The sequence below is a fragment of the Chanodichthys erythropterus genome, chromosome 7 (assembly GCF_024489055.1).
Source record: "Chanodichthys erythropterus isolate Z2021 chromosome 7, ASM2448905v1, whole genome shotgun sequence".
Lineage (NCBI taxonomy): Eukaryota > Metazoa > Chordata > Actinopteri > Cypriniformes > Xenocyprididae > Chanodichthys > Chanodichthys erythropterus.
Genome location: NC_090227.1, coordinates 22024820 through 22052738, shown reverse-complemented (window position 1 = coordinate 22052738; position 27919 = coordinate 22024820). Strand labels below are relative to the sequence as shown.

The 27919-nt window shown below is 37.5% G+C and overlaps 1 protein-coding gene across 1 annotated transcript in view; it reads left to right on the top strand.

Annotated features, from left to right (window-relative positions):
- The window catches only part of LOC137022900 (protein unc-13 homolog C), a 221991-nt gene extending 196409 nt beyond the window's left edge, over positions 1-25582 (top strand). Inside the window, exons 31-34 of the mRNA XM_067389369.1 lie at positions 3315-3462; positions 14122-14214; positions 15179-15338; positions 25245-25582. Coding sequence (XP_067245470.1) covers positions 3315-3462; positions 14122-14214; positions 15179-15338; positions 25245-25530 — 687 coding nt within the window. The 3' untranslated portion in view covers positions 25531-25582. The remainder of the gene's footprint in view (positions 1-3314; positions 3463-14121; positions 14215-15178; positions 15339-25244) is intronic.
- The last annotated feature ends 2337 nt before the right edge of the window (positions 25583-27919 follow it).

The following is a 27919-nucleotide window of genomic DNA, read 5'->3' as shown; positions in this document are numbered from 1 at the left end:
CCAATATGCCTTCGATGTTCAAGTGAACCAGCCACCCTACTGCACTCCTTTTGGTCATGCCCTAAACTGTTTGACTTCTGGGAGAGAGCGTTTAGGTGTTTTTCAGTGGTTCTATCTTTACAAGTAGACCCTAACCCTCTATTGGCAGTGTTTGGGGTTGTGCCAGACAACATCAAAGTAACTAATCTACAGGCTGATAGTGTAGCCTTTGCAACTTTATTGGCTAGGCGATTGATTCTCATGAATTGGAAGTCTGCAGTTCCACCTACTTATCGCCAATGGGTTTTTGATTTGCTACATGCACTTAAAATGGAAAAGATCAGGTTCACAATGGGACAGAAGCATAAACTCTTTTTTAGAGTTTGGAACCCTTTTTTGGACTACTTTAAGGAGGAAACAGGTCTTAATGCTATCCCTATCTCAACAACCCCCCCCCCCCCTTTTTTTTTTTTTTAAATTAATGTGTATATGTATTTGTATATATATGTATATATATTATCACTGTTGCAATTACACTGTGCACCCAGTGCGTACTATTGTGCCTACTTATCTTTTTTTTCTTTTTGTGGTACTGTTTTTTTTTTTTCAATCTTTCTGTATACTTTGCCATTATTATTACTGTTCCCTCACCCACTGATGACACCTTGTTTTGTATATTTTTCAAATGTTTAATAAAAAAAAAATATATATATATATATATATATATATATATATATATATATATATATATATATATATATATATATATATATATATACACATATATATATAATATATATATACAGACAGTTAAACAAACAGTCGATGTTCAGAGAGGGGATGAGAGTTTGCTTTCATGAGGACAAGTTGACAGAATATGTGATGAACGTTTTATTTTAGACAGACACTTAAACTCTCATTGCCCAGTTATCTTCAGCGTTGGGGGAAACACATTACAAGCAGTCAAGGCAAGTCACCTTTATTTTTATAGCTCTTTATACAATAGACATGGTTTCAAAGCAGCTTTACAGTGATTAACATCAAAAATAAATAAATAAATAAATTTCAGGCAGCATCACAACTCAGAAAACTGATTGGTATTGGCATCATTCAAAATTTTTTCCTTCTGCTTAAAGATTGGATTCATCACACCAGTATGGAGACAAAGCTGAGCATTGATCTGTGGAGAAGACTTTTCTGGTTCTCATGGTCTTTGCTGAGGATCTGTGCCAATTGCTGTCATGTCAATGAGGTCTTCACATGGGATTGTCTAGTTGACGTGGTCTCTTCTGACATTCAGGGTTGTGTTGTGGTTGCGTCTAGGTGCAGATCCACCATCTGATCTGGATATGGGCCCGATCTGGTTTACTACAGTAAACTCAGGATAAGGATGAGACAGACAAACTAAAATTAGCGTAGATGACATTCTTCTTCTGATGTAACAAGTACATTGGATATTGTGGGAAGTGTTCTCAGTTCCGGTTGACCTACTTTATGCAGCCTAAGAATCTTTTAACGGATTTGAATTTATATAAATGTGATAGTGTGTTATGTGTACGCTAGGTTAAAGAGATGTGTATTTAATGTAGATTTAAACTGACAGAGTGTGTCTGCCTCCCAAAGTTTAGGTGCTAAATAGGAAAAGGATCCATTTTCATATTCTAGGTATTATCAATTGGTCTTAATTTTTCAGACTACAATAGACATGAAGGACTATAATGCATACTGAGGAGCTAAACCATTTAGGGCTTTATAAGTAATCAGCAAGATTTTAAAATGTATGTGATGTTTAATAGGGAGCCAATGCAGTGTTGACAGAACCGGGCTAATATGGTCATACTTCCTGGTTCTGGTAAGAACTCTAGTTGCGGCTTGAGTTTATTAAGTGTGCAGGGCAACCACTCAGTAGAACATTACAATAATTACTAGCTTTGAGGTCATGAAGGCATGAATAAACTTTTCTGCATTTGTCATTGAGAGCATATGTCATAATTTAGATGTTTTTAAGATGGAAAAATGCCATTTTACAAAAACTAGAAATGTGGCTTTCAAATAAAAGACTGCTAGCACATAAAACACCCAGGTTCCTAACTGATGACAAAGACTTAACAGAGCAGCCATCAAGTGTTAGAGAGTATTCCAGGTTATTACTTGCAGAGGTTTTTGGTCCAATAATAAAAACCTCTGTTTTTGTTTGTTTGTTTTTTTTGGTTTTTTTTGTTCTTCAGAATTTAGTACTGAGTAGTACCTATCTTTCAGAGTTTAGTAGTACCTTGTACTGAGCCTTGCTGTACTTTATACTTATACTTAACTTGTGTTCGATAAGATAGCTCTTCATTTACTTCTACAAATTGATAATGGTCAGATTTGAACCATGCCAATGCAATTCTACTAATGCCAACATAATTTTTGAGTCTATTCAAAAGAATGTTGTGGTCGATAGTATCAAATGCAGGACTAAGGTCCAGTAACAGTAATAAAGATATACATCCACAATCGGTTGAGAAGAGCAAATCAGTACTATGATGCAGTCTAAATCCTGACTGGAAATCTTCATAGATACCATTTATTTCTAAGAAGGAGCATAGTTGTGAGGATACTGTATTTTCTAGTATTGTTGACATAAAAGGTTTGAGATTTGAGATTGGTCCTAATTATCTAGGATCAAGTTGTTGTTGTTTTTTTTTGTTTTTTTGTTTTGTTTTGTTTTTTTAATGAGAGGTTTAGTAACAACAGGTACATATCTACATATCCTAATGACAATGATGAATTAATAATATTAAAAAGAGGAACTATGATTTCTGGAAGCATCGCGTTCAGTAGCTAAGTGCGTATAGGGTCTAACATACATGTTGTTAGGGAGAAACCTAAAATTGGTTATAATTAAATCAATATAAAACAATTATTTAAAAAAAAAAAAAATTTCAAACATTTAAAGAACAACATTGAAAGTCCTGGAAAATGTATTAGATTATCAGGTTTTCACAAATCAATAACTACAGTAGGACCAATGTACTGAAATTATTTAAAATTCACCCCAATGTTCACTAATTTGTGATAAATTAAATATGATTTCCATCTTTAAAAGTTGAGTTTAGTATTTTCCAGTATATAAAGACATAAAATGTGCTGCTTATTAGAAGTAACCCTGCAGCGAACATCCCTGAATTTGTTCCCATAGTGACTGCTGAAAACTTTTCTTTTATATGAATCATTAGCTCTGTCTCAATGAATGGATGGTTATTCAGGTTAAGGCTGTTGTGGATGAGTGATCTGTAGCTACAAGCAGCATGTTTGACACTTTCAGTAACCAGTGTTTTTGTTTTTTCATTCAGCAATATTTCCATGCGGGTGGAAACGGTCTGAAGAAAACCTTCCTGGAAAAGAGCCCTGATCTCAAGTCCTTGAAATACACCCTCAGCCTTTACACTCAACCCACAGATGCCTTGATCAAGAAATATATATGCACCCAAACCTCTCAAGGTAAGACCATGTTTGTGCTCCTGGCAGACCAGATCATATATTACCCTGTCAGGACTGGAGAGAGCGAGAGAGAGAGAGAGAGAGAGAGAGAGAGAGAGGGAGGGAGGAGGAGGGGGGTTCCATGCAGTGGGACAGTTTTGCTCACTTAATATGTTCAAAATGCAATTTTATAGTAGCATGCATTGTGTGTACTTTGTGCAATATGCGTGTTTACTGTATGCATGAAATACCTGTTACATCTATCAAAAACCAGGCCATGATGTCTATGTAGAAAGTTACAAATTAGGTTCCATTTCATTTAGCATGCTGCTTTAGAAGCAGTGTTATTTTAGTATTAGTTATATATTATTATAGTATTTATTAATATTTCAATTAATATTTTAGCTATTAGTTTCATATTTTCATTTTAGTCATTTTGTAATGTGCTTTTGTCATTTTTTAATAGCTTTGGGGTTTTAATATTTCTATTTAGCTTTAATTTATTTTTATTTCACTTTTGCTAATTTTAGCACTTATTTTAGCACTTATTTTAGTTGCAACAACTTTTCCAATTTTTATGTTTGTTTTCATGTGATATTAATTTTATTTCAGTTTGATTAGATTTAGGGTCATTTAGGGCTGCTTATGTAGACAGTAAACAGCAATGCAGCTCACTAGGTTTTGGAACAGAGCCACTGTATCCGATTTGCTTGATGTGACTTTATATTTCCACTGTGAACAATGAATCAGAAGCGATACTTTTTTCTTAAATCATTATTTTATTTGTCTGGCAACAGACAGTAAGTTTGGCAAACTAATTATTTTCCAAGATAGTAAATGAATTTCACTTGTTTAGTTACACATACAACTACAGTAAATGAGGTCATGTGACAGCCACACTACTATTTGAAACATTTATTTGTGCATACTGTTTCAAACACTAATTTTTAGTAGCATACAGCAGTGGCTCACAACCTTTTTTACTCCAAGGCCCCCCTCCTCTTTGAATCAATACTACAAGCCCCCCTTTTTATTCACAAAAACATTTGTATTCGTGTGTTATTACTTTTCAGCTGCATGTTATTATTTTTTAAACAAAAGAAATTCAAGATAGATTTAAACCTTCAGTGATCTTTTTTGCAAACATATTTTGCAGACATTCTTTACAACCTAAAATGACTCTGTTCAGTTACACAGTAACTTAAAGGCACAATATGTAAGATTTTTATATTAAAATATCCAAAAACCACTTGCACAGTGTTATACATTTCATTCAATTGTGTACTTACATTATCCTAAATGTTTCCAATCATTTGTAAATTCAGAGAAATTCACAATTAAATAGTGCCCATCCCTTCCCTGTCACTTGTCGCCTGTCAATGACGTAATATCTGCGTTATCCCTGGTTTCCGCTTGTACTGCATAGTATCCATGGCAACAGACGCGGACAGCTAAATAATGTATAGTGGCACGCTGTTGTTATTTTGTTCAAACATTATGGACCATGGCAAGCAAACTTTGGGACAAAAGGAGAAATAAGACGAGGATCAATATTAGCATGGCGTTTCTGAGATGGCGAGAGCTTTGCGACAAACTTTGAATTGACAGAGACGCCACTCTTGCCAGTTATTAGACAAGGTAAGCAAATGTAGGCTACATAAGACTAATCAATTTTATATAGCTTACATTATAACACAATGAAATGTTAGAATATCATCAGTATGATATTGTAATGTTGATCTAGCTTACTGTTAAGTCTCATACAGCCAACAAACTACTTTACAGAATAACATTACAACTTTCAACACACTCAAATGCAGTTTAGTTTGATAGTGTAATGTTAGACCATGTGACACAATACCACACAATTTTAATTTGTCAAATATACTGACCTGTATGAGAAGTATTTCAGCACTTGCGGGTAGTTCGGTAGAATGAAATGTCCTCATTCCTTTATGTCCCCTGGGACTCGCGTGTGGCACTGATATCTGTCTCTCATTAGCAATTGCGGAACAAAAAGTTCCTCTGTCAGAACAAGCAATCGTGTCTATGTTTGTAGCTTCTGATGCTGATGTGTACATGAACACCAAAGATCTTCATTGTAAGTCAATTTGGATAAAAGCGTTTGCTAAATGACTAAATGTAATCCTCACAAACTCCTCCAAAACATGCTTCTTCAGTGAGCATCCCTTATAAAACACTCACATTAGTACAATAATTTTGACAACTACGCAAATATATTGAACTGTGTTTATGCAGAAGTCCGATGTTATAGCAATCAGTGAGTCGAGAGCACACATACACAGTTTGTTTGCGCATCAATAATGACGGACTCGCGTATGTCTAATGTCTAATGTGCAAGTTTAATTTGAATAAAAGTTTTAGAATATTTCTAGTGTTGCTACAACGAGGACCAGCGGCCAGGTAATCACTGCTGAGTTTCAGAAGAGACAGTCTTGTTTAAATGCCAAGTGAACCTGCTAAAATATTTACTAGCTTTAAGCTTACAGTTAAAAAAAATTGGCCTACTAAAACATTCTTTGTTTTATTATTTTACTTGTGTTGTTTAATACAATGTTTAATTAAATGCAGCGACATAGAATGCCTAATGTTGGTTTTATTGCGCGTGTTTAGGCTTTTGTCTAGCCTACCTCATGATTTAATGTGGGTGCGGGTCAGTTAGTGTTTTTGTCGGGTAATAACTGCAGGTTCAGGGCGGGTGCAGATTTATCAAACAGGGCCCGTGCAGGACTATGGCTTTAACTGTCCATCTGCTGCCTGTCTGTTCAGGAAAGTACGGACACAGGATACCCTTTTTTAGGTGATCAAAAATAAACAAATAGCTGATTGGTCTTTCTCCACAGCTCTGTGGACTTAAGTATCCAGTGCTCTCACTGGACACAAAAGATTTAGCTTTTCCTGGTCCTGATCTCCGAACTAAGGAGGGCAGAAGGCCTGCAAAACAATAGGCCATGGTACATTGGTCAGCACCTTGGGGATGTAGTGCGGTTTAGGATACAGAAACGCCTTGACCATCCCCGGTGCAAACTCAAGGCACGTGGGGATACCGACAGGGCCTGAAGATCTTATACTCTTTTAAAAGATGAAATGGCTAGAAGGAACACAGTTTTTACCATTAGAAACCTTTCTGGAACCGTATCAAGGGCCTCAAAGAGAGCCACAGAAAGACCTTCTAGCACAATGGCCAGATCCCAAGCTGGAACTCTGGAATAAATTGCAGGTCTCAGCCTTAAAGTGCCACAACGGAAACATATTATTAACCGGTCCCTTCCCAAAGATAGACCATCCAATGTGAAATGGGAAAGCCCTGTAAAAAAAGATCTTGAAGAAACTGTTGACCGGCAGTTTCATGGAACTGGATCCAACTGTCGCATTCTGCACCAAGAAGGGAAAACTCTACTTCAAGGCATAAAGTTTCATTGTGGAGGGAGCTCTGGAGTGAAGTATGGTCTCAGCATCCTCAGTTGAGAGACCTGAGTCTATGAGTTGGGCCCACTCAGAGGCCAAACCCACAGGTTCCATAACTCTGGGTGAAGGACTGTGCCTCCCGCTTGAGACAGAAGTCTCCCCTGATTGGAAATCTCCAGAGGAAAGCCGTCAAGGAGGGAAACCAGGTCTGAGAACCATATTCGGCTCTGACAGTACGGTGCTACTAGCAGGAGGCTTATTCCAACACAGCGGACTTTCTCCAGAACTCCCTGGAGCAGAGCAATAGGTGGAAACTCATACAGACGCAGCCTTGGCCATGTTTGTACTAGCATCCAGGCCCAGGGTGGCTGGTTGTGTTATGGAGATCCAATATGGACTGTGCATCTTATCCTGAGACACAAACAGATCCACTTCCACTTGCCTGCAAACCTCCCATATGCGCTTCATCATCTCTGGGTGAAGTCTCCATTCCCCAGGCCTCAGCTAGCCTGGTAATACCAGACTCTGCTACTTCACTTTGCTTCGTAGACAGAGTCTGGAATGGCATAATAGAGAAGTGTTTTCTCTCTCGCTAGGGGGCGCTTGTCTGAAGTTTAAAATCATTGGTTACCCGTAAGCCAATCAGATACATTTAGTTATGACGTATGTTATGTGCCTGTACAGCCGCATCGAAGTACAGACATCATGCATCGAACTCAAATCTATGATTGAACTTCCACTGTAAACCTGTTGTAAACGCATGATAAAACAAATGTTTATCAAACACTCTTCTTGTTCTGGCTTCAGTTTGAAAAAGAGTTGAATGTTCTCCATAACAGAGCGAATTGCATCCCGTGTCTCGTTTCCCATTTCCGCGGTCGTTTCGGTTTTCGATTTCTCTAACCTACAATGTAAAACTAGGCACTTAGCATCTACGTCACGGCTCTCAGCCCGCCCTCTGTTCGTTGATTGGCCCGGCTGTTTTCAGACCGGTGGCAAACAGAAAGCTCTGACGCTGTATCAGACTGAGTACAGAAGCGAAATGAAATTGAGCGGAAGTAGGAAGTCTGACGTAGTCAGGCTAGGCCTCAGCCCCTGTCTCGACAGGATGTCTGCTCCTACATTCTGGTACCCCGGGATGAATACCACTCTCAGAGAGAGCAGTTTCCCTAGGGACCACAGAAGGATCTGGTGTGCCAGTTTGCATAGTGGACACAAATGCAGACCCCCCCCCTGGTTATTTATGTAAGAGACCACCACTGTGTTGTCTGTTTGAACAAGCACATGATGGCCTCTTAGGTCTGGGAGGAAGTGCTTCAATGCAATGAAAACAGCCATCATCTCCAGGCAATTTATGTGCCACTTTCCACGTTCCCCATCTATCAAAAGCATCTATCATGAGCATGACGCGATGACAATGAACTCCTTACACAGGATCCTGGGACAGGAACCAAGGTTTTCAATATAACTAAGGCGCACAGAAGCCAGCGCATGATCTTGATCATATGAAGTGGGTTGCCCCTTGGGGAAAACCCTTTGGTCCTGAGCCACCACTGCAAGGGTCTCATGTACAGCAGACTGAAAGGTATCACATTGGACGTAGCTGCCATCAGACCCATTATAGATATCCATATGGAGGTTGGCAGAACGGCCCCCTGAGAGCACCGAAGTGCCGCGGCACCATATAATGAGGTGTACACCACTCCTCTTTGGAGTGGGCTGCCCTCAGAAGTCTGACACTGATGGCATCAGGACTTCTTTTTAGCCAAAGCCGCCTTCGCAAGAAGAAGAACGTTTCTCAGATCCATCTCCTGCTTAGGAGGCTTCGGATGAGAGTGTCGTCCTGTGCCCTATGGTTTTTGAGGTGACACTCTCTTTTTTGTTGAGCCCATTGTGAGGAGCTATACAGCTGGGGCTGCTCATGCCCAGCAGCCCATAGGGTTGGGGATGTCGAGGGAGATACCACTTGGAAACTTCCTCCTGTTTTTTACTTTCCTGGAACCTCTCATCAACATTATTTACTGCATCACCAAAGAGCAGCAAAATTGGAGAGTCAAGAAGAAAAGATGTTTCTTTCTCCTTAATATCTGAGAGGTTCAGTCAGAGATGCCTCTCAGTGGTCACTAGGGCTGCCATAGACTGCCCAATAGCTCTAGCGGTCTCCTTTGTGGCCCTGAGTGACAAATCTGTGCCCCGAACCGCTTCAGGCCCCACCCCCTCGCCATCATCCAAATTCCTCAGCAGGTCGGTATGCCTGCAAAATAGACATGGTATGTAGACACGCACCAGCCTGACCTACCGGCATATACGTTTACCCACTAGTGTTGATGTAGGTTTTAGAGGCTTAGTAGGAATCGTTGGGGCCTTTAGGAACAATGCTGAGCTAGGTGACAGATAGCTCGCAAGTGTCTGCTCAATCCTAGGCATCGACTCATAACCGTTCTCTTTCAACCCTCTTATATCTGAATATATTTGCACTTGGGGGCTGAAAACACATGATGAGAACATTTTATTTCATGATCTAGATATTTCACTTTGTAAATCTGGGAAAAAGGGAAGGCCCCATGGTGGAGGTGTAGTGCTTGATGACGAAAAGCGCTCATCTAGTTTGCTTTTTGGACGAGCGCCTTGTTTCTCAGCTGGCCAATCAATATTTAACTTAGACACAGCACGAGTAATCACCTCCACCAGCTCCTCATACACTGGGGAAGAGTTGGTGATTCCTTCTCTATGCTCATAATATCTAACCCCTCAGAGTCAGATAAATGAAGCACCTGGCTCTTCCCCTGGGCAGAAGAAGCCGCAGAGCGGGGCCAGAACCGTGAGGAACACTAACCTGAACACCCTCCTCAAAGAGTGACAGGTGGGAGCAGAGTGTGTGAAGCAGCAGCCTCTCACAATGCTCACAGTCAGCCCCCTCAAAGGTCTGACAGGGCAAGTCATGTGTATCCCCACCTGTTAAGAAGCAAGGGCAGGGAGGAACACACTGCTTGAATGTTTGTTTATTCGCCATTCTTACAAATACTGTGACTGTGCTGTGCTAGATCGGGACAGACAGCAATAAATAAGACAAACAGTATGACACAGAACGCTTGCTGAAGCACAGAAGCTAACGCCGGCTATTATGGATGTGCTTTTATGTTTTCCTGGTTGTGATGTCATCCACCTGTGATGTTTACTCTCGCCATTGGACTAGTTGACACACGTGATACAGACGCAATCACGCAGAGGCGTGTCATTGGCGCAGCCAGAGTTCCCTCGAAAGGGGACCACTGGCATACAGTATATATTGTGCTGTATACAGTAAAGAGTACAAACACAGTTTCACTTCCTGTCTCACTTTCTTTCGGAGCTCCTGAGGCAAAGACTGTAGACAGAATGTGATTTCTTTAATACACAGTTTTGTGTGCATGTGTGTTGAGGTGAGGATGTATTTACTTCCCTATCCCCTGTTTATAATTCATCAAACTTTATGTTTGGAGTTATTCATCATTGTAGTTAGGTTTTTTAGTTTGCTTGTTTGTTTTTTGTCGGAGCAGGTGATGGATATCCGGGGCTCTTTTTTGTTCAGCAGGAGAATCTCTGTGGATTTTACACAGCAGACACACTGGGTTGCACTTACAATTTTTTTTTTTTTTTTTTTGCACATTTAAACTGGGTTAAAAACTGAATCTAACAGTATTATACAGCTAGACTAGCGTAACTATCATCCTTGTTGTTTATAGATATCTAGTAGTAAATGCCTAAGTATGTCATTGTGTATTTCAATGCAGTGTAGATGTAATGATGTGCAAAACAACTGAGAAATGTAAAGTAGCTTATTTTTATCTTGATTTAAATAATATGCTCATCTCCAGAAATTCAAAGTCTAACTCTATCTTGGTTATATCCAGAAATATCAACAAAATTTAATAAGAGCTTCCTTTTTTTCCTTTTTTTTTTGTGACCTCTGACTCCTAGCTTCTAACTTTGGAAGTAATCAATTCACTTTCCATGATTCGAGGGAAAATCTCCCGCAGTTCCCAGTTTCTTCTCACTCCTTTCTGAACTATCTTTAAAATCCCTCCAGAGACAAGTTTGTTTTCTTTGTCTGTGAAAAGACCTGTGAAAATGTGTCCTGTGGGGTCCGGCGGAGGTAGGAGACCCTGTCACTAAAGTTCAGAGTCAATGTGAATGATTCTGGACAGGATTTTTTTTTTTTTTTCAGTTTGACCAGAGGAGAGAGTGTTTTGATTTTAAATTGGTCATACAACAACATCATACATTTATTAGGGGCCAAGCACAGAATGTGCGTAGGCACCTATTGAAATCGTTACTTTTTTATTATTATTCTTCTGCTCTGGGAGTCTATGGCATCCCATAGAACCATATGCTAAAAATTTGACACACAGTTAGAGGACAGTCTGAACTGTGTCCACAGCCAATTTGGAGCCTCTAACTCAATCCCTCTAGCACCACCAGCTGTCCAAATTTTCACATCTGTTTATGCTAATAACTTTTGAACCGCAAGGGCTAGAAACAAAATTCTTTTCCCCTCCGATTCAATTGCTCTATATGACGTCATGAACCTACTTTTTCGAACTCCTCCTAGGCCGTTGCTCCAATTTTCACAAAAATTTTACCAGATCATCTTGAGACCATGCCGACAAAAAGTTAGCAAAAGCTTTTTGATATAACAATCCATTCTCGAAAATGGCACAAATTAATTCAACGAAAAGTTTGCCAAATCAGACTTGAGGCTATATCTCCGCAACACTTTATTGTATTCAGACCAAACTTGGTACATGTCATCTCAAGCATGACCTGAGGCAACATACAGCGTTTCGGTGCAGTGGCTCCTACTGGTCCGGAGATATGAAAAATGGCTATTTTTGCTAATAACTTCTGAATGGTTTGTACAAAAATCATAAATCTGGTCATGTCGGATTCAGGGAATCATGCTGAGTCGAATGATAACCATTATTACCATATCAGCCATTTTGGCCGTTGGCCATTTTGAATTTTGTGCTAAAATGCTGTATTTTATGAATGCATTAGTATATCGTCACAAAACTCTGTATGGGTCATCAGCACGATGGCCTGAATGAGCCTGAGAAGTTTCACACCAGCACCATCTAGTGGTAAAATCAAAATTCAAATGCTTACCACTATGGGTGTGGTCATCTTATTTTCAAAAGAGTCATGACCTTAGAATCCTGAATCCCTGAGTCCAACAACACCAAACATGCTAGGTTTCAACTTATGGTTTGTCCGCCATGTTGATTTTTGCGACAAACCTGCTTTTTCAAACTCGTCCCAGACGCTTAATTTGATTTTCATGAAAATCAAATCAGATCATCTTCAGTCCATTGTGGCAAAAAGTTATCAAAAGCTTTTTGATAAACTCAACCATTCTCAAATAACACGCAACACGCCATTATTTTTTCTTATAGCTTCAGAAAGGTTTGTCCAAAAATCATAAAGTTGTTTTTTTTCGATTCAAGGCATCATGCCTAGTCAAATGATATCCAATTTTCCCATGTTGGCCATTTTGAATTTTGTTTTAAAATGTTGTATTTTATGAACACATTAGCGTATCGTTACGAAACTCTGTATGGGTCATCAACACAAGGCCCTGAAGGAGTCTGAGTAGTTCCAAACCAGCACCACCTAGTGTTTCTTTTGTTTTTGTTTTTTGTTTTTTTCATATGCCTATAACTTTTGATCTGGTTGACTTATTTTTACGGGAGTCATATCCTTAGTGAGTGTCATTCTCACCTCACTCTGACCATACCACATTCATTTGGTCTCAGCGCCACCTATTGGTCAAAAGTGATAAACCAGTAAATCTTTATTATTGACTGTATATATAATTTTCCAACACTTTTGCCTTAAATGATCTTAATAGGTCTTTAATTGCTCACTGTTGCAGTTGGTCTAATGCTCCCAGCCATGTTGGCTGGCTTGTTGTGCCGCTTCTTGCTTGGCCCCGTAATTGCTGCTTGCAGCTATATTTATTATTATTATTATTATTATTATTTAAGTTTTCTCCATGAGGTCCATTATAATAAGATTTTATATAGCTGATTCACATTGTAAAAGATTCATAATTTAATGGAAAAAGTTCTGGAACTCTCAGAAGATTAATGAAAATTAGATTCTTCATGATTCTTCAAAATTCTGGCATTTTTCATAGTTTATCATTTGTAGCCTTATTGTAAAAGTCTTTTAAATTTCCTTATCTAATTGTGACCTGTAAAATAAATCCAGAGGCCCTTCAGGCATCTGCCAAAGAGACTCTTTATGAAACAGTGTTTGTTACGAGGTCAGAGAGCAAATTAAAGCAGAGGCAAGGTTAATCCAATCTTGATCGATTGTTGATGTCTGCCATGGACGCTGTAGGTCATTCTGTAGCCGTTCATTTAGCTGACATATGTCATGTGTTCTTGAATTAGTTTGGGCAAACATAGCCTTGACAGTTTCTCTGTTTGCTGCAAACTTTGATGGAAAAATGCAAAGATACAGAACACACCAATTACTGCTAAGTTATTCTCCCATTCAGGAGCGATCTGTCTGAATCTACTCCAGTAAGGATAGAGTTTAAGTTTTTAAATGTTTCTCTTTGTGAGCTTTGGTTAGGGGTGGTAGAAAAGCAACTTTATGCACAACTGCCAGCCTGCATGGAGAGGTTCTTGGGACTCCAGCAGCTTCAAATGCCTTTTTGCTGCTAAACAGTGGCATTTTTATAGCTGCCTTTTTAATACAGTTAATTTGTTTGACTGAAATTTTCCTGAATAAGCCTTTATCTGACCGAATTCTTCTGTGCACTAAATCACTCACTATAAATATTAGTTGTTTTCATGCCTTTTGCAAGACATTGCACCATTTCATGCTTTTCATCTTCAGAGAATCTCTTCCTCCCCATATTACATGAGAACTGTGACTTACTTAATAAGTGGAACAACTAAGTAGGTTTTCCATTTAGCTAAGAAGATGTGGCAAACTACTGATCAAACCTGTCTGAGATTGATACCAGCTATCTAAAAATGCTATGAGAAATACAATACTTTGTTTGAAAAACTAAAATTCCAATGTTTATTGTGCTGAAATCCTACTGATATTTCACTTGGATAATAATTTGGAACACAGTGTATACAAAATATGCTTTATTATACATAATAATTGATCATTGATATGTATGGTTTTATTGTATATTTGATGTGTGGGTCAGTGTGTTACGCATGCTCTTATGTGACTCAAAACTGATTCCAGGTCAGTCCACGTCTGGATCCATTGGGGAGGTCGCCATCCAGGTGGACCTGATCTCACACCCCGGTACTGGAGAGCACAAAGTCAGCGTCAAAGGTAACACACACATAGTGATTGATTCATGATTAAGATACTCTGAGGCCTAAATTATTCTAATTCACATGTTTCTCTTTGGCACAGACTCTGTATTCATTTAATCACTTTGTGTAATTTCACTGATAAAGTGTTTGGACTGCGAGACTCCATTATTGACCCGAAAGCACAACGTAATAAAGCAGACTAGCTAACTACCCATTGCATTAAAAAAATAATACAAAATAAATAAAAATGCATTAAAAAACAAAACAAAAACGTTTTGTAATCAAAACCTGTGACATTTTGTTATGCAATTGTCTGCAATTTCACAAAAGCTTCCAACATGCCTCATCTGATCAGATAATTATGTTTTATAACACTGCATCTATTTTACAAAGGAGGTCTGGATGTTCCATGTTGGGTTTTCTCATTGCAATCTTAGAGCGAGTCTAGAAAAAATGCTCTGGTAGTCAAGTTTAGGTTTAGTTTACTTTCACACAGTCCCAGATCTGAATACTGAATTCTAGTAAAACATATTAGAGAGTTTAAAGTCGGCATGAAACAGATGTTGTGATGTCTTTTCTTCCCTATTATGATGTATATCTGAAACGGCTTCTGAAACGAGAACAAATGTAGGACGGGACTTGATTTTGTTCATGAAGAACTGATTGGATGGTTGTGATTTGCAATTAGTTGACCTCATGTGAGTGACAGGTTGTCCAACCCTCACGCCAATAAACGTCATCAGAGAAGAGATGTCGCTGCAAGTGGGAGGGGAAGTTATTTTGATTAGAGATCATGAGGTACATGAATTAAAAAAAAAAAAAAAAAAAGATGTGCACAGATAAATCACTTATAATAAAGAATGCAATGTTTTATAAAAAAATAAGAATTGTCCATTTTCATTTCATGGTGACTTTAATGTCTTATTTACCACTATAGTGTTTGATGATCTAACTCAAGACCATTTTCTTCTTCTCTGCAGTTGTGGGTGTGAACAATATCAACTGGCAGACCAATGCCATGTTTCGCCCCTTCGTGGAGATCAATGCCATCGGCCCACACTTGGCTGACAAGAAACGCAAGTTTAGCACCAAAACCAAGAATAACAACTGGTCTCCAAAATACAATGAAACATTCCAGTAGTGAGTATTCATTTCATACAGGAATGGAACTTTTCTATAGTTTATACTCGTAACAGTTGGTGTGTACAAAAATATTTCAAAATTATGATGTTTGTGGAGATGGAACCATGGTAATATCTCTTTTTTTTTTTTTTTATGTACCAAAATATGGTATAATAAGCCCTGCCCTTGTTCAGTATCACACACTAGTGTTCAAAAGTTTGGGGTCAGTAAGATTTTTTTTAATTGCTTTTGAAAGAAGTCTCTTCTGCTCACCAAGGCAGCATTTATTTGATCAAAAATACAGTAAAAACAATAATATTGTGAAATATTATTACAATTTAAAATAACTGTTTTCTATTTGAATATATTTTAAAATGTAATTTATTCATGTGATGCAAAGCTGAATTTTCAGCATCATTACTCTTGATTTCAGTGTCAAATGATTCTTCAGTAATCATTCTAAGATGCCGATTTTGCTGCTCAAGAAACATTTCTTATTATTCAAGGGAGGTCTTAAAGGTGTTCTGCACAAAAGGCTCAAATGACAGGCTGGCATCAAAGATTAGTCCAAGATTTTTATTTTACTGTGTAACTCCAAGGAAACACTATCAACAGGAAAAGCAATACAGCCAGCATTACGCAGTTGATGAGGAGAGCTAAGGAGCATGACTTAAGTTTTAGAACTATTTAAAAGGTTAGTTCACCCAAAAATGTAAAATTCTGTCATTAATTACTCACCCTCATGTCGTTCCACCCCCGTAAGACCTTCATTCATCTTTGGAACACAAATTAAGATATTTTTGATACAGAAATTCAGTTGGAAAGATGAGAAACGTCCACATTTTGAGCATAAACGCTCCCGATAAATTAGAGCTGCATAGTATTTGAAAAAACTGACATTGCGATAATTTTTCTTCTGCGATATACTGTATATTGCGATATGAAAACAATTTGACTAACTCTATTTGGAAAGAATGAATCATTCTTGAATGATTGTTGTGATTTTCTAGGGGAGTGAATCTGCAAAGAAAATAATAAACAAATTACAAGCACAGATAAATACAAAAGAACAAAGATACAAATTAAATAAACAGTATTCACAGTAGTCTACCAATATTCCGGTACACTGCATAGTCTTCACTGTATAAATTAAATATAATTAATCTTTGTTAAAGCTACAAAAATGATTTTTTTTTTTTTTTTTTTTGATTGATTAACATTAATTACGCAGACAGCAGCAGGAATATTAGGCTGCTGTCACTTTAAGACTGCATGCACGGATCCAGTATAATGATATGCATCCATTTTCTTTCTCAATTGTTTACGTTCACGTAAGCCATAAGCGACTGTGTTTACAAGGATACTCACTGAGACAGGCATTTTGTGTGTGTGTCCATTCAAGCACAAAGAGACATGAAAGTGAATGGAATTCGTAACTTGGTATGGCAGAAAGCACCCAAAGAGCGCCCCCTTTATAATCACTAAAAACTGTCGCTCATCTTAGTTCATCGCAATCTCACAAAGTTCTGTTATAATCAATGAAGCTGACTAAACAATGAATCTCTTATTTACACAATTGTTTATAATAACGAGAGGATTTGCGAGCGTGCAGAACTCAGAATCCACTCAAAACGCCAGAGTCTTTGTTCAGCGCTAACTTAAATACCTCTGATTGGTCATTGTGTTCAAGAAATTACCATATATGTTTTTTGATTGGCTACATTGCTCAACTCTGCAAAAACAAGTTGTGAATAGAAACTATCTGAGACTAGCATGGACATTTCTCATTCTCTACCTATGCACTGGACACACCAAAGTAAACATTTTAAACTGGTACATTTGTTCTTCTGAACAGGTGTATGATGATGCTTTATGGTACTGAAGCTCATTGCGTCGTAATGTTCCATTCACTTAAATGTGTTAATGACTTGATTAATCTTTCTAAATTCAGTGAATTTTGGCTTGCACTTCTGTAATCAAAGCTGAATTGTCTTCTCCCATGTGACAAGTCATGGTCCCATAATGGCTAATCATCCTTTGGCTCCGCCTGCCTGCTACAGTAGCCACACCCTAAACTCTCGCTATAAGTTGAGCTGGAAAGAGATTGACAGATCTGATTAAACCGTTTTCAGTGTTTTAATGGTGGCTGAGGAGGTCATTGTTTATACCTTTGAGGGACATAAACCCATGAATGGTATACTAATAGTAGTCAATGAACAATAAACTGGGTATTTTAACATTAAAAAAAATAAAAAATCTTCCATGCTTCACCTTTAACACTCTTGTGGAAACTATGATACTTTTTTTTTTTATTATTATGAATAGAAAGTTTTAAATGTCTTTAATAATATACTGTCATTTTTGATTATTTTAGTGCATCCTTGCTGAATAGAAATATTAATTTCTTTCTTACTCTTTCTTACTGACCCCGAACTTTTGACAATAGCTTATATCAAAGTACCATGGTATTACCATCATACCATCATAGAACTGATTTTTAAGATATATTCCACAGGGTTATATTACTGAAAATGACTTTCCAGCTACTAGTAAGTGGATAAATTTGATATGTGATCACTATTATTCCCTCAGTAATCACATTTTTCTCTAGTCATTTTGTCCTGAAGTTTTACAGAAAGAAATGAATCTTACATTTGAAAGATCACATAAGACTCAGTAGCCTTATTGGGCACGCTTGCTGCAGTCCAAGTCCGAGCGCGATTGTTCCTGGCGCCCCTCGCAGCGTTGGTCTAGTTTCACACTCAACTTGATTCTGTCGAACCCTGGTGCATTTGCATGCATCTTACATCATCACAAATGTACACTGTGCATTATAGAAAACAGAAGCAGAGCAGCAGAGTAAACGACACTTAGGTTTACTGTATGTGCATCGCATGAAGGCAGCTTTCTGCTGCTTGCAAATTGACTCTTTTAAGGAGACAGTGGATTACAAGCCATTTATTTGCCATTCTGATTGCACACACTAAGCGTAATTACACTGCATGCTCACTTTCGCTCGTAAATCTAAACCACTGTCATCCTCTACATGCGTTGTTGAATGAGTGATGTCGTAATCAGCTAAAACGTAAGCGCATGTTACTTTACTTCCTGAACAAGTGCGCATCGAGTCCGAGTTGCTTTCACAGTCACATGAATCATGCCCAGTTACAGTGCAACCGCACTCAGACCACCTTCTACAGGTAGTCTCAGGTTCGGTACCTCGGTGCACTCTTGGGTCTGTGTGACAGCTTTCACATTAACAATGTTTAGGGTTTTTAGGGTTAACAATCTAAAGGGTTAGTTCACCCAAAAATGAAATTTCTGTCATTAATTACTCACCCTCATGTCGTCCCAAACCTGTAAGACCCTTGTTCATCTTTGGAATACAAATTAAGATATTTTTGATGAAATCCGAAGGTTTCTGAACCACACATAGGCAGATAGGTAGCAAAGACATCATTAAAATGGTGTGACTGCACAGCAAAATCTCCAGAGTTAAATCAACTCTGCTTAGAGTACATATGGTCCCTCTCTAAATAGTGTTAAAATAACACTGAATCAGAGTTAAAGTTTATGAGATAATAAACAATTAATTAAGTGATGATTGTGCATTAGTGATGAACACCTGCTGTTAACAAGCAGAATCACTGAAGAAAAGAGAAACACAAGAACTACAACTGACTTCAGTCACAGCCTTATTAATTGCTTAATTATCTCATTAACTTGAACTCTGCTTCAGTGTTATTTTAACACTATTTAGAGAGGGACCATATGTACTCTGAGCAGAGTTGATTTAACTCTAAAGATTTTACAGTGTGCAGTGGTTCAATCCTAATGTTATGAAACAACAGTGTTTCCCATACATTGACTAGACTGTGGCTGCCGGCCACATTCTAATTTGTCCCGCCACAGTCTCAGAATGAAACAGAAATTAGGTTTGTCGCGATATATAAATTACCATCTGATAATTGCGCTCTTATATACCGTTCAGCACTCAAACAGCGCGTCGCGTTCGGTAACGACAGTCAGCACGGTAAAACTCTCCAATATGATATATTCCCATTATTAATACTTGATATGTAGATAAAGGGTTGTGGATTTGCATAAAATCACTATCTTGCTGCCGTTTCTGAATGATGTCATCATACTGGCTACAGGATGTCTGTTAGATCGCACAACACGACTATTAATTTGCGTCACACGCACAATAACTGGAATTTAAAAATGAGAAGAAACATTATGATTAATAAACTGCTATATGCAGATATACACAGGGATTATTTTTGTCCCGTGAACTTTTCAATGTGCAGCACAACTGCGCACTCTGACTCTATATTGCTTCAAGCGCATCATTCTGCACCTTTTTTTTTTTTTTTTTTTTTTGCTGTTGTTTTGAAGCATTTCATATTATCATGGTTTTGCACACTGAAAGATTATTAATAGCCTATTCTGTTCTGTCGTTTCTATCATTTCTTGTTGCCCCATTAAAAAGCTGCACAATACATTTAAAATAAGCGTCTTTTAATGTTACATTAATATAAATACATATAGTTATTTACATATAATCTAATATAAATCGTTTTTTTTTTTTAATTTCATAAGAATACAAATAGTAATTTTAAACTTTTTATTAACATTTGGATTTATAAAATTACTGTGCAAAGTTTTTAGGCTAGAATAATTTTTGCTGCTGAATTATATACTCGCCTAGTTCACTTATTTATTTATTGGTCAGCTTATGAATATATTTTTATTCATTTGTTATTTTTCTCTATAATGAGATGGTGTGTTTAGTGCATTCTGGATTGCTTAACAAATCAAAGATACAGGCTCCCACTAATAAATTAATTCAACAAAGGTAACCTCTTTTGCTACATATTTTTAATGGTTTAAATGTGTGCTCTACATGTTTGACCACTTATGAACTATCATTTAGCCTACTATATGTTGTGTACATGACTAATGTGCCCTACCATCACCAATAAATAAATTACTTTTAGAGCACAAAATTGTTAACAAGAGAACAAATTTCTTTATTGATCTAGTCACGTAATTTTGCTCTCAGAATGCACCAGATGCAGTTGACGTAGTGAACGCAGTGCAGTCCTTCTGTGTTTGTGTACGAACACTGGCTCTGTATTGGCCGACACTGTACTGAGCAGCACCACGCATATGTGCGAGCTGGAGCTGGCCGATAATGAGCCGGCGTTCTGACGTAAACTGCAATAACGTTGCTGCCTATGTGTGGTTCAGAAATGCTAGGATTTCATCAAAAAAGATGAGGTCTTACGGGTTTGGAACAACATGAGGGCGAGTAATTAATGACATTTTTGGGTGAACTAACCCTTTAATGCGAACCGTGCCCTGTTTCAAACGAAACTTCCAGTGTGAAAGCACCCAAATAAAAGCTGTTGTATTTTATATGGAGCTCATGGACCAGCCAAATACTTTTCACTTTATCTTGGTAACCCTCCTGTTATTGGACCCTTTGGCTTGAATCATGTCTGACTGTAAATAGAGCATTATACATCAGCAATTGTCTCGTCTTCTTCCTGGTTTTCTATCGGTGGCATTGACTTATCGGCTTTAAGCTGCACAAATGCACTTGAATAACAGCACTGAAATCAACTGTTCACATGAAGATTTACCTCTGACAGTCTCATTTTAGGCCTTAAAGATCCTTGTGGAAGAAAAGATAATTAATTAAGAAAGGCTTTCCAGAACAGTTGGCTCAACAAAAAGACCTGCATTTGGTGTATCAATGGCATTCAAAGCCGATGAGTAAAATATGATGGATCCCGGCACAAACTCAGACACGCTGAATTAACCTCTCACTTAGAGCGCACGTAAAAAAAAAACATCAAATCAAAGACCACCTTTGGATATTAAGGGCCTTTTAGCTTAATGGAGTCTTAAGCCATTTTTGTGTAGAATCATAAAAGAGCTCCTGTGTGGCACTTTTCACACTGTCAATGTGATTTCTGTTTCTGATAGATGTGAAACATTAAGCTTATAAAACAGGCTGACCAGGTTGCGGTGCACTGCTGTCAAGGGTGCTTTAGACTCATTGTGCTTTATCAGATCCAAGACATACCTGTATAGAAGACATTGCATTTACATTCATGTATTGGACAAACTTTTTTTGTTTATGTTGTGCTGGCTGATATTGACAGTCACCTCAGACTTTCAGTAAATTATGTAACATGAATGAAGCATCCTGTAAAGGTTTTGTCATGTCACTGTAGAGATGCACTATTCACAATTAGCCATGAATATGATCCACAAGCAAAAGTGGTCAATTATAGATGGGGTTAAAATGAGTTTTCATTGAACCTTGATGATTCAACAAGCTGCACTGACCCTGATGAACTGACCATAAACTTTCTTGATGTTATTTAATAAAAATATGTTTGTTCATGTTAGTTCAGAGTGAATTACCTAATGTTAACAGATTTTGATTATTTGGTAACACTTTACAATAAGGTTTCGTTTGTTAATGTTACAACAACATTACAACAATACATCTGCATGATTGGTTAATCGTAGTTAATATTCACCTCAACATTTGCTAATACATTTTTAAGATCTAAAGTTGCATCTGTTATTAAAAGTTTATGCACTGAACTTGAACATGAACATTTTTATTAACTAACATTTACAAAGGTTAATAAAATATGCATATATTAGTGAATGTTGAAATTGATATTGATTAATAAATACTGTAAAAGTGTTTTTCATTGATAGTTCATTTTAACTAATGAAGTTAACTGTTAATGAATGAAAAAACTGTATGTTTATGTCCTACATTTTCTTTTTTTTTTTTTTTTTTTTTATAAATTTTCATTTTCATATTAATGTTTATTTTGATTTAATGTCTTGTTCCATGTGTAAGCCATTACAATGGCTTACAATGACTTCCACTGTAAATGCATTATGTGCAGGGCTGGATTTATGCATAGGAATTAGGCTTGTGGGGGTGGGGGTAGGGCAATTACAATGAGGAGAAATAATAGTCTGTGGGTTTTGCAAATATTTAACCACTGAACCGTGTTAAAAAAAGCTTGTGACTAATCATCATAACTCCATTGGATCCTCACCTTTTAGAGCAGTGGTTCTCAAACATTTTTGGTCATGCCACACCTCCTCCCTTATATATATATATATATATATATATATATATATATATATATATATATATATATATATATATATATATATATATATAATTTTTTAATTGAAATTGAAAACCTGCAATGGAAAACATCTGCAATTGTTTCATGTTTCACCGTGTCCATACCTACCTTGAGGGATGCAACATGACAGAAGACAATAAAACACGTTATAATCAGTGATTCTGTTTACAATGGATGCAGTGCGATGCAACACAACAAATCCCCGACAGTAAACTGATTCTGTTCTATTTATGGGATACTCCAAGCACTCACGCTACCTCTGACACAAAGGACAAATGGATTTGCAACGGTTGCTTTGTCGCGTCCAGTGTAGACACAGTGTTTGTGTTGCTGTTGAAACATTGAAAAATATAATAAGATATATATATATAATATAAGAAAGAAAAGTAGATCAGCACATAATTTAAATAAAAAGTGAGCAGTGAGCTCTTTTGACGGCCACCTCTCGAGCTCAGCTTCTTGTACGCCCCACACATTTAGAACACATTTTTTAGTGTCTCTGCTCATTTGCAATGCAATGGTATAAAGAACTGTTTGTTTGAATAAGTAGTTTTCTTTACTCAAGATGAGAAACACTATATACTGTATATGAAGGCTAATGAGCAGAGAAGAGCGTCTTAGTCTAGAATTTTTTTTTAATCATAGCCAATACTGTCTTAACTCTTTCACCACCAGTGTTTTTTAAAAGCAATATATCAAAAGAAAGAACAGAACCTCTGCTTTTGAACAAAAGTTTTATTTTAGCTTTATGCATTCTTTTTTTATCACCATTTGAATGTTGGATAAGTTTCATTAAAAAGAAAAAATTTCAGAAAAAAAAAAATTGAGCAAAAAGCTCAAAAAGGGAAAATCACATTTTGTCAAAGTCTTTGTCTGGATCGGATTCACAATGATGATCAAAACACAGATGGAGTAAATGGAGTCCATCAACACCCCCAAAGCTTGCACAGTTCTATAAAGGGATTGGTATTCTTAAAGGATTAGTTCACTTCTTAATGAAAATTTCCTGATAATTTACTCACCCCCATGCCATCCAAGATGTTCATGTCTACCTTTCAGTGTAATGCATGGCGGATGGCAGTGTATTACTACTATTACCGATACTGCTTATCTGGTTCTACAGTATTCCGGTACGCCCATTTAAGACATAAACTGTGTTTAAGTGAATAGTCTCCACGCCAGTTATTTTGATATGTTTGTGTGTATTTGATCATTTAGATGCACACACGAAGCCTAAAGTATAATTTGCATGTCTAGTTGTGGTCTGTTTTGGAGTGCACACACAGAAAGCCGCCTTGAAGATGGAAACAGCATCTCTTGTGTGAATTATTGTGCTTTTAATAGCAGTAGACAAAAGAAACAACAGAGACAGCAGTAGACAGTAGAGTGGTTTTAATAGCAGTAACAGTAGAGACTGCATTTTACAACAATCACCAATTGTGCTGATGTTCATGTTAAGTTTGAGCTTTTAGGGAGGAACGAATGTGCACTGCTGTGAAGGGAAGGAAGTTGCTCTAGATGGAATGTGGCTAGTTTTTAATAGTTTTACCTCAGATATCTTCTTTTTATAATTCTTGGAAGCCAAAATCGAAATACAGTATAATAAATAAAATGAGTTAACCACAGGCCTAAAGTGTATTCAGACGTTTGAACGTTTAGTTCTCGAGCATTAAACAGGGACTTTCGTGTCGTGCGCACTGTGGCTCTGCATGAGAGATCTCGCTCTTCTGGATTGCGAATAGCAAAAATTGCATCACACACAAATGGTTCAATATTATTGCATATACAGGTGCTGGTCATATAATTAGAATATCATCAAAAAGTTGATTTATTTCACTAATTCCATTCAAAAAGTGAAGGAAAATCTCAAATTCAGTACCTGAGAAAATTAGAATATTACTTAAGACCAATACAAAGAAAGGATTTTTAGAAATCTTGGCCAACTGAAAAGTATGAGCATGTACAGCACTCAATACTTATTTGGGGCTCCTTTTGCCTGAATTACTGCAGCAATGCAGTGTGGCATGGAGTCGATCAGTCTGTGGCACTGCTCAGGTGTTATGAAAGCCCAGGTTGCTCTGATAGTGGCCTTAAGCTCTTCTGCACTGTTGGGTCTGGCATATTGCATCTTCCTCTTCACAATACCCCATAGATTTTTTTTTTTTTTTTGCTGGCCAATTAAGAACAGGGATACCATGGTCCTTAAACCATGTACTGGTAGCTTTGGCACTGTGTGCAGGTGCCAAGTCCTGTTGGGAAATGAAAAATTTTAAAAATTTACTTTCATCAGAGAACATAACTTTGGACCACTCAGCAGCTGTCCAGTCCTTTTTGTCTTTAGACACTTCTGACGCTGTCTGTTGTTCAAGAGTGGCTTGACACAAGGAATGCGACAGCTGAATCCCATGTCTTGCATACGTCTGTGCGTAGTGGTTCTTGAAGCACTGACTCCAGCTGCAGTCCACTCTTTGTGAATCCCCCCCCACATTTTTGAATGGGTTTTGTTTCACAATCCTCTCCAGGGTGCGGTTATCCCTATTGCTTGTACCCTTTTTTCTATCACATCTTTTCCTTCCCTTCGCCTCTCTATTAATGTGCTTGGATACAGAGCTCTGTGAACAGCCAACAGAATAGCGTCACCAACCATATAACAGTGAAAACACCTGGAACGTGTGCTTAATACATTAATGTGTATTAATATAAATTATGTTTTTGTACCTTTTCCATCCAGTGTGCTGAGTAACGAACATGGCCCAGAGGCCTATGAGCTTCACATCTCCGTGAAGGACTACTGCTTTGCCCGAGAGGACCGAATCATCGGTATGACGATCCTGCAGCTCAGAGAACTGGCTGAAAAGGGCAGCCTGAATGCCTGTTATCCACTCGCCAGGAGCGTAACAATGGACGAAACCGGTCTGACCATCATGAGAATACTCTCGCAAAGGACCAACGACGAAGTGGCCAAAGAGTTTGTACGTCTCAAATCAGACACGCGGTCAGCCGAGGAAGTATCGTAAAGAAACGATGGGGAGAAAAAAAGAGCGGGAGGGATATCGCAACGCAAGACGGTTGTGTTTGTTTTTGTGCATGTGTGTAAAACATCTGTTGGAATGTTCATTTTAAACTACAAGTACGTACAAAAGTGTTTACCTACCGTATGCTCTCTATCAAATATTATATTCTACAAAGTTATGTTCAGGAGATGTTGAATACAGTTTTGTATGACGATTAGTCTTTTTGAACAGATACTGTATTTGTTCAGATAAAGTGCCAAACCTGATGTTAAAAAAATAACAAACGCATATGAATTATTGGTGAAGTTGGTATCTTTCTAAATTTGCTCGATTCTTTTGTCCGGTGTATATCATCCTCTCTTTCAGTGTGTAGCGGTTTTGTTCGTCTTTTCATTTTCACACCGTTTTTTGTTGGTTCGTTTGTTTGGTTTTTGCGTTTTTGGTAACACACCCTTCCTCACACAGCACTGGTGGTGCATGTCTCGTTTTCTTGGTGACGTCTCTCCCATGTGTTCGCAGTGACTGTGGGCGTCGGCTCGGACCCTCTCCCCTCCAATGTTTTGTATTTTGAGCCGACTTTAAAAAGAGACCATTTTTTAAAATGGCGATGACTGCTATGAATCTCTTCATACGTGTTTGTAATTTTATAGTCGTTGACAACAATGAAAACCACCTTGAGTGCTGCCAGTCCAGGCAGGAGGGGTGGGATGTTATTTTTGTTTGTTTTGTAGGTTTAGTTCCTTTGTTTCTTTTTTTTTTATTATTATTTTTTTTTTTTTACCATAGGCTTTCAGCCTTTCTGAATTATCACTGTGAACATGGGCTCTGAAAGGCAAGCTTACATCACATTTGTTTACTGTTTGATATCATCTTTTTATTTTTTGAAACAACTTTGATTCTAAAAAAAGAAAAAAAAGAAAAACTGCCAAAGTTACATGAAAATATTCATACAAAAGCAATCCATAATCTGTATGAAAATCAGTATATACTATGTACTCGTGCTACATATTGTACATGAATCATGTTTCTAGTATTGCTGAATCATATCTGATTGTTGGGCCGGGTTCTTCAGGATCTTCAGTTTTTCAGGATGATTTCTGTGAAGTTGTTTTATCTGGTATGAACGTGGTAAATGTTGCTTTACAAGAAGAGTCATATTGATCGCCGTCATCTCATTTATTTTTGTTTACAGAGGAAAAAGTTTAACATTTGGTATTTATGCAACATTCCTATGTATTGCACTGATGGCAAATTGTATGTCATGTAAATATATTTAGTGAGAAATTGTAATTAAGGTCTCCTTGTTTTACATTTTTAAGGAAAGCAGCTTTTTCAACTCACTCATTTACCAGCATTATGGTTTAAAAAAAAAACAAAAAACATATCCAGGCCATCCCCAGTTTAAAGGTACACTATGTATTTTGTTTTCTGTTCAAATTAACAAAATTTAAGTCAATACATCATTAATCCTTTTTCTAAAATGTGTTTTGTGTTACCCTGTTTTGTTATGGTAAGCCTAATATAAGTGTTCATATTTGAAATTTGTCAGGATGGTTTTCACAGGAAATTGCATACATGCGTCACTCGCTATACGTGTCTCGTCATATCCGTAAATAGAGAAAAGTTGCTCCTGCTAATTTGATTCATGTATGGTGTGGGAGTGACATACAGTAGGTTAGTTCATACCTGCAAACTAGTCGCTTTTTGGCAAAATTTACCATTTTCACCAGGAGATAAGGTTAAAATTGCAAGCATTAAACCTCACAAGAATCAAAAATGGGCTATTTTTCCACAGATTGGCTCTCTGTGGCGTGACAGATCACTGTAGTACTTCAGGGGCCTCATTTATAAAGCGTGCGTACGCACAGATTTGATATTAGAGTGTGCGTACGCTTAAATCCACGCCAAAGCTCATATTCATAAAAACGGTCTTTGATGTGCAAAAGTGCTTAGCGACACGTCAGGGTCTGACGTATGCACTTTTCCTTGTCAGATTATTGCAAGTTTTTGGAAATCTAAGCTATTCTTGCAGCTCGCCATTCTAAATTAAAGGATTTGGATGATGACTGGTGATCTTTTATATGTAAAGGACATTAATTAGGTGTCGTTTACAGCGCGCAGAACTGATTTAACAAACCATTCAGCTGCGCGCAAGTTCAAGATCATATGCAATTTATAGATTTCACATCTGAAAGGGAGGCATACGCTCATTTTCTGTGTATACGTTCATTCTATGAATCACACATACGCACATCTGAGAAATGATCGTAAGATCAAATTTAGAACCGTTTCTGCACAACATTTTATAAATGAGGCCCCAGTTTAAGCAGAGCGCAGGTGAACTGACCATCTCTTCCACTTTAATATGTTACAACACGAAACATGAATGAAC